Source organism: Natrix helvetica, assembly GCF_964273705.1.
Source record: "Natrix helvetica genome assembly, chromosome: 1".
NCBI classification, from domain to species: Eukaryota; Metazoa; Chordata; class Lepidosauria; order Squamata; family Natricidae; genus Natrix; species Natrix helvetica.
In genome coordinates, this window is record NC_138548.1 from 242,398,084 (window position 1) to 242,414,245 (window position 16,162).

The following is a 16,162-nucleotide window of genomic DNA, read 5'->3' on the forward strand; positions in this document are numbered from 1 at the left end:
GGAATGACATATTATATTATTTACCCAGCAAATTCTCCGCTATCTGAATTCCCATAAGCCATCTACGAGGCTCATACTTGTGACGCTTTTTTCAGTTGTGAAGAATGGTCCTGAAATAGATCAGTGAACAATTGGCTGTAGCATTTTGGATCAACAGCTTTTATAGGTCATAAATGAGCAGGGCTGCATTTTTATTAGGTAGAGGTTTCTAAAGTCTCACACACTTGCAGACTATTCCTCCCCCCCCCCCCCCCAATAACAACCACCACCACCCATCAAGCGAATAGGGAAAAGAGAAGATTCTGCATAGAGGCCCAATGTAGGAAACTGCAGAATTTCTGTAGGAGAAAAGCCACAGCCTGGGAGAGCTTCCCAAAAATGTGTCATGGTTTGGCTGGGTTCAGAGAGCTTAGCAAGGGATGGTTTCTGAGGTGAACAGTACCAGCCAGAGTCCTTTCAGCCTCAGGAAGAGTTCTCTCAGCAGAGCTCAACCTGTCTTTTAAGTAAGTTTGTGGTAGCTGACTCTGATAAGTCCATCTTCCGCTCAATCATCGAAGTTAGTTTTGAGTGCATCAGCTTTGATTATAGGGTTTAAATACTGGCTGAGGATGTGGGCTATATGTGCAGGCTGATAATAACTGAGCTGATATAACTAAGCCACAGTGAGATTTTTTTAATTTCAAAGATGTAAAAACACCCGAACTAGCATTTGCTGGAAAGGTTTTGCAGAAAAATAGAAGGATTATTGTTTGTTATTTCTTCCCAGGTTTTTCTGGATTTTCCAACACAACCAGGTTTATGTTGAATTGCCGGATATAAAATGACCGGGTATCCTTGGGTGAAAAGTAATTTCCCCAAAGCAGCACCTTTTTTACTTCATGAAGTACAAAATTTTACTTCATATTGCAGGTGATTTTCTTCTTTCCTCTACTAAATCTTTAGGTTTCCCCGTCTCCCCAAATGCACTTTCTTCTGGGGAAGTTTTACTTGATGCAGTTAAAAAAAAACAACACCACACTCAGCTATAAAAACAGCTTCCCATAACAATTTACAAGATCAGTTTCTGCATTCCCGCTTACAGTGTGAAAATTACCCGACGCACGAAAATAGGAAGCGAGCAACCCTTAAAAATAAAAAAACGGCAATGGGATTTTTAAAGCTATTCTGAGGAAAATTCTGGATTGGAGGGTTTCATCGAAGAACGTCATGGCGAACCAGAAGGGCGGAGGGCTTGGCTTGGAGAGCGGGGGGAGCGCAAAGTCGGCCACGCACCCCACTCCCAAGCAGATAGAAGCAAGTTTTGCTAGCTCCCAACTCTCTGAATCGCTGTGACCGTAGGAGGACGCTACGACACAGGCGAATTAGTAATTGCAATTAAATTACAATTAGAATGACAATTAATTCCCGAAGCAAATAACGTGAACGTTAAGCCTATCTCTGGTCGCCTTGGGACATCAGCCCCACGGTCCATTCTGCCCTATTTTTTTTTAAAAAACTTAAGCATCAGAGTTGGAAGGGACCTTAGAGGTCATCTAGTCCAACGCAGGAGACCTGTACGAATTGCGGACCTTTCTGATAGACAAGCTCAGGCTCTTAGCCACTAAGCCTCCTAGTCAGGCTCCTGCAGCCAAGGCGTGTAAAAAAACCCGACATCCCCGACATCCCCTCGCGGTCTGAGCGACTCGTGGCGAGATGCGGTAGCTTCCCTTTCTCCAGCAGGCGCAGCTCCGACCCAGCAGAAAACCACCGATTTCCTCCCCCCCCCCACGCCTGTTGGGTGGGGCTTTGTGTGGCATTATGAGCCCCGAAGCGCGTCTTCCATCACGTGGCACGAAAAAAAGCCGCGCCTCTTTTCGGGTGGTTGTAGAAGGAACTTGCCGGAGAGGATCGGCAGGCGACCGCTTCCTCCACTGCCTCCTCGGCGCGGCTGCTCAAAACTCCGCTCGGGAACATGGAGGAAGAAGACGAGACCGGCGGCTTCGGTGAGCGGAGGGAAGGGATGGCGGGCCGGCGGGTGGGTGGGTGAGAGCGGCGCCTGCATCGCGGCGGGGAAAGCGAAGCGTTTATATCCGGGGAGAGGGGGAGCAGCAAAGGGGGGAGTGGCCCTCGTACGCCTAGCCAAACTGTCCTTGGGATCCGCCGCGCTGCGATCCGGTGATCCACCCTTCCTCGCGCGTTCCTTCCCCCCTCCTGGCTTGCGGGGGGCTTGAAAAGGATCGCTGTGGTTGTTTAAGCAAGGAGGCGAAGCAATGGGGCAGAGAAGAGCCGAGAGGCTGCCATGGGGGCTGGTTGCTCGAAAGGGGGAGGAAGGGAAGTGGGGGGTTCGGTGACAAGATTCAGCCCACCACCCATCTTGGGCGTGGGGAACGTGCTGAGCGAGGAACCGGGGACGAGGTGGGGGCCTCAAGTCTGCCCCGTGGTTGTGGGGAGGAAGGGGGCGCGACGGCTGGGACCCGAATTGTGGGGCAGCTGTCTTGGGGCTGGGCTGGGCGGCTTTCAGACGGCGACCGGCAGCTGTTGTGCCCCTCTGGTTCGGGGGCAAAGAACAGCTGTTCTTTCTCGGGGACGAGAAGTTCGGCGTGGAGTTGCTGGCAGCGAAGGGGTTGCGGAAATGGCCTGTGGCTCTTTCGGTCTTCTTGGAAGTCCGGGAAATTGGGGATGGGGTGGGGAGAGCAACAGACCGCTGAACGGGCCATTTTTTATCCGCTGGGTGCTTGGCGAGGAAAAGGGGGCGAGCGGGAGAAGCATGACCCGGATGGCGAAAAGGGGGCGCCGCGTTGGGCATTGACAGCGGGGGGAACAGCTGCAGTGGGTGGCAGCTGCTTGCCTTTGCTGCCGTTCTTGCGCTGTTACGCCAACCAGACTTCGGACTGCAGGGAGAGGAAACGTGCTGTCGTCTTCGGGCCTTGGTGGTGCCGCTTGACTGACGTGCCCGGCTGCTGCCAGCCTTTGCCGTCATGCCACTCTTGGGAGCTCTCAGTGGCCTGAGTACTGAACGGAAGCTGTGTGAGCTCCATGTCTAAGTTCTAGCTGTTCAGCTCTATTGTGTGATGTCTGAGAGGCCCTGGACCTTAGCCAAACCCTTTTCTTACCAAACTCAAAGTAAAGCTTTAAGTAGGTATTGGTCTGTGATGGCGAACCTGTGACATGCGTGCCAGAGGTGGCATGCAGAGCCCTCTCTGTGGGCATGTGCACCATCGCCAGCTACTCTTCTGGTTTACGGAACGCACATGTACGTTGGCCAACTGGTCTTCATGGGCGCCAGAGCGCCAGAAAATGGTCTGAAAACGCCCCAAACCCAGGCTGTTTTCTAGGCTGTTTCCACGAAGACCTGAAAATGCCCCCAAAAAACGGCCTGAAAACGCCCCCCAAAACAGCCAAAAAAAAGGCATGTCCGTGCTGGCCAGCTGGTCTTTGGATTTCAGGTGCTCTGGCTCATGCACATGCATGCATGTTCCAATTCGGGCACTCGGTGCCGAAAAAGTTCACCCTCACTGGTATAGGTTCTCTGAACCAGCAGTAAGAAGAGTGGGCGGCTCACAGCTTGGCAATGCTCAGAAACTGTGCAGCAAGGTACACTTTTCTCCCTAATCTGCTTCCCTGGCTTCATCCTGGCAGTGGAGCAACACATCCAGGCCTGAAGGGTCTGGAGCTTTTGTCAAGGCAAAACTCTGGCATGCTTTGCATAAAAAAAAAGAGAGAGAAATGGATTGACACATTTCGTAACTCTGCCGTCATCATAAATAAGGAACTGGGAATCTATTCAGAAATGCAGTGATACATTTGTAAATGTTGCTAAAACTTCAATATATGTCTTTTCTGCAAAGCTGCCTTACGTTGAGAAACAAGCCTTCAGTCTTCTGTATTTATAGCTTAACTTTTGTCACTGTCCAACAACGGGCATCCAAGTTAGCAGGTTATGTCTTTCTCATTCATAACAAGTGTGCATAGCCCTAGGAAAGAGATGTGCAGTTCACATAGTGATCCAGAATATGAATATATATATATATATAACCGGTGAATGTCGACATTCACCAACATTCACCGGTGAATGTCGACATTCACCAATTTCGGTCTTTCACGGTGACATATATATATGAAAGATAGTGGGAATAACTGTAATTTACCTGCTTTATTTGCTTTCTGGTTTTGGTGATGTCCAGATGTATTGTTCGTTCTAAAATTTTCAGCATCTTATGTAGGCTGGGAAGATAGAAGCTGCAATCCAGTTCATCTAGAGAGCTTCAAACTGGAATAGGCAGACTGCCTAAGGGAAAAAAAAGATCTTGCAGTAAAAATGCATGTGTTTCTTTTGGGCTTATAAATGAAGCATGAGCCCAGTTGTACAGTCTGCTTCAAAGAGACTGTGATCCTTTGCTTACTCAACCTGGTGTGTGTGACAGTACAATGGAGGGACTGCCTCAGTGCTGTCCTTATAATTAATTTCATTCATGTTGGCTCTAAATTCACTGACATTCTGAATGTTGAGAGCATCTCTGCAGTGTTGTTGCACCAATCAGTGTGTATGACCCAGTTATGGGTGAGTAGCTGACTTACAGATTTCCCCAGTGGAATTGGGCATCAGATTTCTGCATTGCTGATGTGATAAGAGGCCTGCTCCGTTTATTTGGCCTGTTCTGTCACAGAAACAACACCTGGAATTTCTTCTTAACCTTCCAGTTAATATTGTGGGTGCTCACAGCAGAATTCCTTCTAGTGCGGATGGGTTGGATTTGTGATTTCGTTAGAAATCACCTTTGAATTTTGAATGGCTTTGATTTAGAGCAGCTTGGACACATCATTTAATTCTAGAGATCTGGACTGAAAATGAAAGACATGGGAGCTGCAGCTGGTACTAGAGTGGCAAGCTGTGTGCACATATGCCCCTGCCATCCACACACTTGTTCTTGATTGATCTGTACATGAACATTCCAGCTGTGTTGCAGACATCATGCTGTTATTCTAGGGAACTTGTCTACTAAGAGAGAAGTACTGTAATGGTAAAACAACCTATGAAACTGTTTTCTCATCTAGCGTGCATTGCAAACGCTGGATTAGATGTTCAGCAATAGATAATCTCCCACTTGGGCAAATGGCAGGCTGCCCAGTTCTGCTCACATATCACTCAACCTGCTATATTTTCAACCTGGATGTGCTGCCCAGTCACATGGAGGGATCCTGTAGATTCGGCAACAGAGGTAACTTAGGGATAATGGTAGATTCAGGGGTAGATGATCAATAGCCTTTTGGTTTAGACTCACAAGGCACTGCCAAGTGGGGCTCAATTTGAGCTGAGATTGCATTGCAAGTGCAGTTGGTCATATTTAAGTTACTTATTTTCTGTTATAAGTTTTGTGAAATTACTTCTAATACATTTTTTTGAAAATTAAATAGATAAGAACAGGAATATTCCACTCTAGGATGCCAGTATTATTTTTAAAGTGTTTCAGTTACATCAGATAGTAGGGGTTTCTCCAACTTGGGTAGGGTTTTATTTAACTTATTTTCCCTTTAAATGCAAAATAGTGCAGCAAATAGAGCTGGGATGGAGGGAGATGTTGAAATGATGCACCTCCGAAATGTCCTGCTTAATGGACTGAACAAAGTTTACAATTTGCATTGTTCACCTAGAGCCCTGCTTCTCAGGGGATTGTGAGAAGTGAAGCCCACATATCTTAAAGTTGCTGAGGTTGAGGAACATTGACCTAGAGAGATTAAGTGAGATGAGGAAAAGAGTCTTGTTGTTGCTTGTCTAGGATTAAATTGCAGAGGGGAAAAAAATGAGTTTCTTTCCCTGCTTGCCATCTGGGCATCACTTTTAATCTGAGCACATGGATTAGTGTGTTTCCAGGGAATGCTGTGAGTATTATTTTGGGGAAGGAATTCAGAACAGGCTTGACTGCGTCTCTGACCACTTACAATACATTCTGAAATCTATCATTGGTTCAGCTCTACTGGCCTATTTTGTTTATGGGGAAGCTAAATTTAACCAGATTTGCATGGGTGTTGTCAGGTTCTTACTTCAACCAGAGAGGAAGTGGGGGCACTCTTCAAATGAACACAGTTCTCTTGTAATTATGATAGTAAGAATCTCCAGGAAAATAGTTAGTCCTTGATTTACAACCACAATTGGGACCATAATTTCCATTTCTAAGCAAGGTGATTTATTAAGCGAGTCCTGTCCAAATTTTACAACCTTTTTTTTTTCTTTTACCATGATTGCTAAGCAAGCCACTGCAGTTAGGTGAATCAGACGTTGTTAAGCTAATCCAGTTTCCCCCATTGACTTTTCTAGCCGGAAGCTGGTTGGGAAGATCCCAAATGGCAATCACATGACCTCTTTGCCAAGTGCCTGAATTTTGATCACGCGACCATGGGATGTTGCAATGGTTGTAAGTGCAAGGACCAGATGTAAGACACTTTTTTTCCAGTGCCCAATGTAACTTTGAACGTTGCTAAATGAATGGTTGTAAACCAGTGATTATGGGATTGTCAGTAAACAACCTCACTCATTGCACTAAATTAATTCTAGGAAAAAGGAATTTGCCTACTCAGAGAATTGGTACCCGTAGAAATACCTTAGCTTGATGTCCTGGTGCATGGGGACCTTAGACTTAGTAAGGTTTTTGTCTTATCTTATTTAAGTTTGAGAATAGGGAGAAAAATTGCTTTGTGTGCAATCATGAAATGAATGCCACATCCTCTGTAGCACATTGTTCCTCCTGACTGGGTGCTTGCCCCACATCTCAGTTCCGCTTCTTGAGTTATCATGCAGATGTGATCCTTCTCTCTTTCTGATTCTGTTCTCTCCTGAATGTGACTTGTCGTCGATTCAGAGGGCCTTTTGTTATTTCATTGTGTGTCCTATTCTTGGTGTTTGTGGTTGGATAGGGCTAGGCAACTGCAGGTTTTATTCACTGTATCTCTTTACATGTTCTTTCATTTTTTTATTGCAGTTTCCTGAATTTGGTTATCTGCTATAACAATGCAGTTGTGTCCTTGGCTGTCTGCTTTGTTAGAATATACCAGTGATGGCGAACCTATGGCACGCGTGCCACAAGTGGCACGCGGAGCCATTTGTCAGGGCACGCGAGGCGCTGCCCTGTCAGCTGGCCAGCGCGCATGCGTGCGCTGGCCAGCTGAGTTCACCTTTTTAAAAGCTATTTTTCGCCTTCCCCAGGCTCCAGAGGCTTTATAGGAACCTGGGGAGGGCGAAAAGAGCCTCCCCCGCAGGCTTCAGGGACAGTCCCTGAAGCCTTCGGAACGCTTAAAACCACCCTTCGAGCAAACCGGAAGTGACTTTCGGGTTGCTCGGAGGGTCGTTTTAAGCATTCCGAAGGCTTCAGGGACCGTCCAGAGGCTTCCCTGATGCCTTCGGAGCGCTTAAAACCACCCTCCGAGCAACCCGGAAGTCACTTCCGGTTTGCTCGGAGGGTGGTTTTAAGCACTCCGAAGGCTTCAGGGATGGTCCCTAAAGCCTCCGGGGGGTCGGGGGAGGCTCTTTTCGCCCTCCCCAGGCTCCTATAAAGCCCCTGGAGCCTGGGGAGGGCGAAAAAAGCATGTAAAAATTGGGGGGGGGGGGTCGTGCGTTGTGCACGCATGCGCATTGGGGGGGGTCACGCATTGCATTATGGGTGCGGCACGCCCGCACTCAACCCCCCTGCACTCCCCCCACTTGTGGCACGCGAGCCAAAAAAGGTTCGCCATCACTGGAATATACCGTATTTTTCAAAGTATAGATGCACCCTTTTTCCTCAAAAAAGAGGCTGAAAATCTGGGTGCGTCTTATACATCGAATATAGCATTTTTTGCCTCCCAAAGCCCCGCCCCTTCACCAAAATGGCCATGCATACCCTTATGGAGGCTTTCAGAGAGCTCCTGGGGGCTGGGGAGGGCAGAAATGAGCAAAAAATGGGCCGTTTTGGGGAGGTTTGCAAAGTGCAAAAACTTTTTTTTTCCTTTTGGAAAGCTCTTTAACTGATTGATGAGAATTACATTGATCGAGTGCTGTGCCAGGAGAAACAAAGTCTTAGGTGCTGCAGATTGTCAGCGATTTACTTCTCCAGCACATGGATAAATACACCTGGAAACATCTACCTACCTCTCTCTCCCTCTACCTACCTACTGTATTTCTCTTTCTCTCTTTCTCTCTCCCTCTATTTACCTACCTATCTACCTATTCTCTCTCTCCCTACCTATCTACTGTATTTCTCTTTCTCTCTCTCCCCCTCTACCTACCTACCTACGTACCTACCTACTCTCTCTCTCTCCCTACTTATCTACTGTATTTCTCTCTCTCTCCCTATTTCTCTCTCTCTATTCCTCTACCTACCAACCTACCTACTCTCTCTCTCTACCTATCTACTGTATTTCTCTCTCTCTCTCTCTTTCTCTCTCTCTATCCCTCTACCTACCTACCTACTCTCTCTCTCTCCCCCTACCTATCTACTGTACTTCTCTACCCCTCTCCCTCCCTCCCTCCCGACACTCTATCCTTCTACCTACCTACCTACACACTCTCTCCCTTTATCTACCTACCTACCTAACTACTCTCCCTCCCTCCCTCCCTACGTACTGTATTTCTCTCTCTTTCCTTCTCTATCCCTCTATCTATATACCTACTTTTTTTAAAAAAATTGCCTCTTCAAAACCTTGGTGCATCTTATACTCCAGTGCGTCTTATACTCCGAAAAATTCGGTAGTCATAACATTTTGTGGATTATATTTAATAGCATTTTCCGTGTCTGTTATAATGCCTAGCTAATAAAAGCTGTAGACCCTGGATACAAGCAGAATAAGATCTGGTCTCATGTTACATGAAATTGCTATAGAGATGGGCATACTATATTCACTGGCAGCTGCTCTGGGCCAGGGAACAACTGATAGCTGCCTGCAACCAGAGACACGGCTGCTTCTGTTCTGGGCTTGAAATGTCTCTTTTAAATGGGAGGGTATTTAAAATAGTTCCATGGGTATTATGGAAATTCATTAGGTTTTATTTGCTGATACCCTGAATGCCTTTAGGTTGCATCACGGACGGTTCTCTAGTTTACTGACTTGCTTTGATATAATTAAGTGAGGGATTATGGAATAAAAGGTATAGTCCATTTGGATGGCATCAAGTTGAAGAAGACTTAGTTACATAATTGACCCCCCCCTTTAAAAAAAAGGCTAGCTTGCTTTAATGAATGTCCAAACAATTATGAAATTAATTTTTATTGCCAGAAGATGGGGCCCTTTTTCAGAAATTCATACTATTAACATTTATGCCTCACTGAAGGAGGAGCCAACATCGTGACGGTACGGACATGCCGTCTCGATGCTCCGAGACCGTCACCAATACTTTTGCCGCTGGGTGGTCCAATTGGACCTAAACCGTCCCGAAGAGATGGTGAACAGGAAGACTATGTCTTGCTGATCTCAGGGACCTCGCAAAGGCCCTGATTGATCCAAGAGAAGGTTTTCAAGCTGGTGACAAAAGGCAGCCTAGGCTGATGAAGTTGGGATGGCTCCGGAAGGAAATGGAAAGAGAAAGTGTGTCCATCTGATGTGGAATCCTTTCTGTTTTGAAAAAGACTGCCCCCCCCCAAAAAAACTTCTTTTTTTATGCTAAATCAAATCCTTAAGCAGAAGTAAGCGGCGAAATTGACTTGCATTGGATTGTTTTGGATAGTATGCTTTTTTTCCCTTTTGTAATTACACTTTGTGGATTGAAATACTCGCAACTTTTTCTTTCTCTCCTCTTAAAGTGAACGGACCGGTTTTTCTTCTTTGACTTTTTCTTGTTTTACTTTTTAATTTAAGGATTAAAATCTCCTTCTCTACTCTAACAAAAGTTTCTATTATTTGCTATTAAATTCCATTTAAGAAACTTTGTTTCCCTTAAGCCTGAGACAACATCAGAGTGTGAAAGGAAGCAATACTGCCGCTCGGAGGCTAGAGGCTAGAGTTTCTGAAACTACACATTTGTTCCTGTTTCTCCTTTGATTTCACTGTTTTTGTACTTCAAAGTTCCATAATTAAAAGTGATAAGAACCAAGGGCACGAAATGTTTACACAGGTGTCCTTTGAGAAACTTGTGTTAAATTCCAGAATTTCTGTTTCTGAACCATTTATTGATAGGCCACAAATGTATTAAGAGTTAACAAGCGGATTTTTATTTATTTTTATTTGTTTACAAAACCCAGGCTCTTATTTCAGGCTCACAGTGCTGTATTCCTGACTTGGTTTCATTCATTTCTGCAAAAAATGTGCGGTGGAACAATAATCTTGCACTCTTTGGCAATCCGAGGCATCTGGGAAAAGAGTGCTTGCAATGAAGCAGTGGTTTTGTGGCAAGAATTCATTTCAGAAGCATGACCATTTGTTTAGTCAGCACTATTGCAGACAGCCTTGCTCTAGAGGTGCATAGGTTTTGATCTGTTTTCACGTGTAGGAATGTTGCTGAGAATACAAATTCTGTCTTACTGTACATCTCCTGGTTGCAGTGGTGAGAAAAAGGAACTGGGTAACTGATATGACTTTGTGATGTGTGTTTTCTGCTTTGTCAGAGTTTAATTAGAAAAATGCAGATTTGCCGGGGATGAACTATATCTCTTCCATTTCTTTGGAAAACAATGCTTTAGAAGTAGTTCATTTACATTCACCTTTGGTTGATGGTTGCAATTCCAGTAGGGTGTTGGTTATGCCTCATTTTAGAGGAAGGTGAAGAAATTCAGTTTCTTCTTACTAGCCACTGCTAAGGTATTGGGAAATATACACCCAAATGTAAATAGGGTAGTAAATCTAAGAGAAGTGTTGCCTAGACATAAACAAGCTTCATCTTGCTAATGGCAAAATTGTTTGTTGCCTAGTCCTTACTTGACAGTGAAAAAGTCAAACGATTTGGAAGAGCAGTATTGATTTTGTTTTTAATATGGTGAAGGGCATTAATTAAACAAAACAAACTGGAAAAACGAGCATGAAAGGAAAGAGCCTATATACACATTCAGGTCTTATGCAGATTATATGCATATTAAGTTTTTCACAATGACTATATTTCATTACAAATACTATATATGCTCTGTATCTGAAAGCATCTTATTTGTAAGTTGCATGTAACTTATATGGAATCGGAGGCTGGGTGATACTTGGGTGGGATTGTTTGGGTTTTACGGCGATGTATTGATCCAGTATCTATCTGGTCAATACATTGGGTGGCACAGGTGTGGATGGGGCAGAATGCAATCCTGGTGCAATCTTGACAAGACAGAGTGGTTGTGCTGTTTATCCACTGGGATTAGGGATATTACCATTGTTGATCTTGGATGGGATTGCACTTCCTAATTTTAAGACTGGTGTGCAGCTTGGGGTCCTTCTGGCAGCTGTGGCCAGGAGTGCCTTTGCATAAGTTCATATTGCACCACCATCTGTGCCTTTCTTTTAATTTGGAAGTTTTTCCGACAATCACTCATGCTCTGGCCATCTCATCTCACAATTGAATTATTGCAATGTGCTCTGTATGGGGCTGTTTTTGAAGAGCACCTGGTACCTACAGCTGCTGCAAAACACGGCAGTGTGAGCAGTAATGGCTGCCTTTCGGGATGTCCATGTGTCATTGCAACTAGATGAGTTGCATTGATCACCAGTCAGCTTCCAGGTGAAATTCTAGATCCTGGTAATAAAATAAATATAGTCCAATAAAGGATTATATATGACATAGGACCTGAATATATGAGTGATCTCCAATCATTTTTGTTCATGCCAGTGTGTTCTGGGAGAGTGGGTACACTCCAGATCCTGTTTTTTAAACATTGTGGAATTATTACAGGAGATAAGGATGGCGCCTCCACTTCTGGGGTTCTGGAAAGCTCTGAAAACCTAGCTTTGGTCTCAGGTCTGGGGTTGATGTTTTATATTTTGGGACCCCTCTTTTCTTGGATTTGTTTAGCTTTTATGACTGTTTTAGTCCAGACTGTCTGTGTGGTTTATGTTTTGTTTTATGGATTTTTTTTGGGGGGGTTGTATGCTGCCTAGAATCCATTTGAGTTGGGTGGCTGTAACAAATGTAGATAAATAATTAAAAATTGGGTCTTCCATCCTCGAGTAAATGGAGTCATAAATATATGTATCTCTAATGATGAAGCTCTGGTTTTTTAAGCACTAAAAAGAGTGTGGAGAATCTTTCCAGACATCAATTTTCAGGCAATAGGTATATATACAGTAGGTACTCCTCGTGATACAACCGTAATGGAGCCTGCACATTATAGTTGCATGTCATTAAGTGAAGTGTCTCATCTAATGACCCCATCCCTGTTCTCAATGAATCGCTAAATGAACATGCCAGTCGTTAAGTGGAGCATGAGGTCATTCAGGTTTGGGGAAGGTCCTTAGCTCCCAAGGCCTTCCATACCTCCTGAGATACATGTGCTCTGCTCCCCACCCATTGGATCACCACAGGCCTTTTTTCCCTCCCCTTAGGTCTCCCCCAGGTCTAAGGCCTGATTCCTACCCACCAGGCCAAACGTCCTCCTCCTCCTCACTTATTATTTGAAGAGCTCCAAGGACTTCCAGACCATTGGAATGGATTGCTTCTTTGCATGGCTGAATGCCAGGATTCTGTGAGCGGATGCCATTTTGTCCCATGCACAAAATGTGATTTACATAATATGATAATTATGCAGTTCTTTGGTGGTCACACTCAGGTCACTGCTGCATAGCAAACAGGCCGCTCCATTTTGCTTCCTTAATGAAATCTGCACAGCCCTGTAGAAGCTTCTTAAAACTGCAGAAAGCTTCTGCAGTGCTGGGCAAATTTTGTTAAGGTAGCAAAACGGAGCAGTTTATTTTGCGGCCACCAGGGCAAAATGGTAGTTGCATCCGGGTTGCTACGACTTTGCCCAGGGACACATGGCTTGCCTTCCTTCCCCAACATGAGGTCTGGAGAGTTTCAAAAGGTAAATACAATGGGTGATGGGCTTGTGGGGAGCAGGCCCAAATGCGGCAGCATCCCTGTGGTTGAACGTAAGGGCAGATGACTGTAGAGGCAGTGCAGCTGTTGTAACTTTGAAAAGGGAACTTTGTACCCTCTTTCCCTGAAAATAAGACCTCCCTGAATAATAAGCCCAATCGGGCCTTTGAGCGCATGAGCTAAAATAAGCCCTCCCCCCGAAAATAAACCCTCCCTGAAAATATTGCAACACAACAACAGCCATGAGGTGACCATGCTCACCGCCTCCTGCACTTCAAAAATAATAAGACCTCCCCAAAAATAAGGCCAAGCGCTTATTTTGGGGGTCAAAAGAAAATAAGACCATGTCTTATTTTCAGGGAAACACGGTACCTTTTTGGGGGGGGGAGTCTGTTATAACTTCAAATGGCTATTAAATGACCGGTCATACCTCGAGGACTACCGTAGTTTCAAAGAATATGGATATCCAAGAATATTAAAACTTGCCTCAAGGTCAAATGTATGTGTAATTATCTCTTCCCAAAACATACTAGAACAGTGATGGCAAACCTTTTTTGGCTTGCGTGCCACAAGTGGGGGGAGCGCAGGGGGGGCGTGTGCGGGCGTGCCGCACCCATAATGCAATGCGTGACCCCCCAGTGCGCATGCACGTACAATGCGCGAGCCCCCATTTTTACATGCTTTTTTCGCCCTCCCCAGGCTCCAGAGGCTTTATAGGAGCCTGGGGAGGGCGAAAAGAGGCTCCCCTGCCCCCCCGGAGGCCCTCTGGAGGCTTCAGGGACCATCTGGAGGCTTCACTGAAGCCTTCGGAATGCTTAAAATGACCCTCCGAGCAAACCGGAAGTTTGCTCGGAGGGTTGTTTTAAGCGTTCCGAAGGCTTCAGGGAAGCCTCCGGACGGTCCCTGAAGCCTTCAGAGGGCCTCTGGGGGGGGGAGGCTCTTTTTGCCCTCCCCAGGCTCCTATAAAGCCTCTGGAGCCTGGGGAGGGCGAAAAATGGCTTTTAAAAAGGTGAACTCAGCTGGCTAGCGCGCGCATGCGCGCTGGCCAGCTCACAGGGCTGGCCTCGCGTGCCCTGACAAATGGCTCTGCGTGCCACCTGTGGCACGCGTGCCATAGGTTCACCATCACTGTACTAGAACATTACTAAAACATACGTTTTAGTGAAACATTATTTTTATACTGGAAAAAAACAGGTTGCTAAAAGCCCAACCTTCATTTGGTATATGAGAAACTGAGAGGATTTTACTAAAAAGTTTTACTGTTTCTTTTTGTGTGGTTCTTTCATAGTGTATGTTAGGAATGTAAGCTAACAGTTGGGTTAGCAATATGTAAACCAGGATGGTAGTACTGTTTCTTTAAGTACTGCTGTAATGTGATTGGTTGCTGTTACCTCAAGCAGCCATAAGAGGGAGCCAGAATGACTGTTAGCTCTCTTTTAGATGCTGATCGTTGGATGTATCATGAGTTACTGTGTTTTTGCTACTGTTAGCCTAAACTGATTATTTGATACTGGACTGTGTTCAAAGGATCATTTCCTTAACTGAGAACATTGATAACTGAATGACTGAACCGTGTATGACTTGGACTATAAATTGAACTCTGAATACCTCTATATTTCCACATAGTAAACTACTATATTTATACTATTCGGTGTCCCTGTATGCTGGTTTGTGCGTGTTCTTTCTTACCACTCTCATTATGCTTCTCTGCACACTCGCTCTCCTAACGGGGAGCTTACTTACTTAACAGTGTATCCCAAAGCCATTTATTTTTCCCCACTTTCCCAACCCATCCTGTGGCCCATAGTTTTTACCCAGGAATCTTATGCATTACAATTGAACCAAAGTCAATTTGACTGTGATGTAGGGCTGTGTGGTCCTTTAGATTCTGTCTCCATAAAAATATTTTGGGGGCACATAGGAATGTGAATGTAGGCCCTATCTGTAGCACCTTAAAACAACTCTGCTTTCTCCTGGGCTCAAGCTGCTGGCTGTGCACTATATTTCCTTGGGAAAGGTTCAGCTTCTTTAAGATTAGGCAGATGTGTGCCACTTCAATGTACCTTTTCAATAAAACCAATCCAAAGAACTGCACAATCATTGTATGCATGTAAAACACATTCGGTTTCTTTATCTTGACTTCCCTCACACAGGGCTCTTCCTCATGGCTGACTTAATGTGCTTTCTAACTGTATTTGAGACAGCAGAAGACAATTTTGGCATTACATTGGCAGCCTCTATGCTGCTGCTGGCACAATGCTGGCAAATGGTATTAATGTTATGCAGGGTGTGCAGGTCTGTTAAAAGACCAGAAATGGTGAATTCCCCTGGCTTTGTTACCTGTCTCCGCCTTCACCCCAAAAATGTATCAGCCAGCAGAAAAATGTCCACTACCCTTTCTTTTTAATGTAGGATGGTGCTAGGAAAAAAGGTGAGTTATGTCAAGAGCTTAGATCAGTAGAACTAGCTATTTGTTGGATTCTCCTTGGATTTGTACAAGTGTTTTGTTTAGATGGGAGCTCTTTATGTTTTCACAGGGAGCTGATATAATATTTGGACACTTGTTGAGCATGGGTTCCTTCATGAATCAACATTGCTAATTAAGCACATGTCTTTTCTGTCATATTCACCTTCCAATGTCTGGGAAGATAGTTCCTGGTACGAGTAGCAGCTAATCCTCACAACCGGTAACCCTCTATCCACTATATTTCTAGTAGTATTTGTAGTAGTATCCCTATGTTGAAAGAATATTAAACTTATGTTTAGAAGCAGATTTTTTTAAAAAAGTGTGTGTGTGTGTGTGTGTGTGTGTGCATCATAAAGTAGGAGAAGTGTCCTGATTTTTTTCTTCTGTTTACCACTCCCACCCATCTAGTCAGTTGCTGTTAGGGCTGATCCAGACCCTGAACTGGATACAAGGAGAAAGCCCTGGTTGAAAGACCAGGATTATCTTGTTACCTTAATCAAAATGGTCCTGAAGGGCAGGATCCCAGACAGGAAGATGGCATGCCTACATTGTATATTATGGTCAATGCAGTTGGGTTGATCCCAACCAGTAGAAGTCACTTAACCACAGCAGCAGCAGCAGAGTCAGTTAAGAGTGCCAGATTGTATTCGCAGCAAACATTTTCTTAGAATAAGGGGGAAAATACTGCCGCAAAGCTAGTACAACTAAAGACAATTGAAAGCTGCTTCTGGTATGGGCTGAGGATC

The 16,162-nt window shown here is 44.9% G+C and overlaps 1 protein-coding gene across 1 annotated transcript in view; it reads left to right on the forward strand.

The window, feature by feature from the left end:
• The first annotated feature begins 1,837 nt into the window (after positions 1-1,837).
• CYTH1 (cytohesin 1) overlaps positions 1,838-16,162 on the forward strand; it is a 76,096-nt gene continuing 61,771 nt past the window's right edge. Inside the window, exon 1 of the mRNA XM_081936806.1 lies at positions 1,838-1,982. Within this exon, the coding sequence (XP_081792932.1) occupies positions 1,952-1,982 (31 nt within the window). The 5' untranslated portion in view covers positions 1,838-1,951. The remainder of the gene's footprint in view (positions 1,983-16,162) is intronic.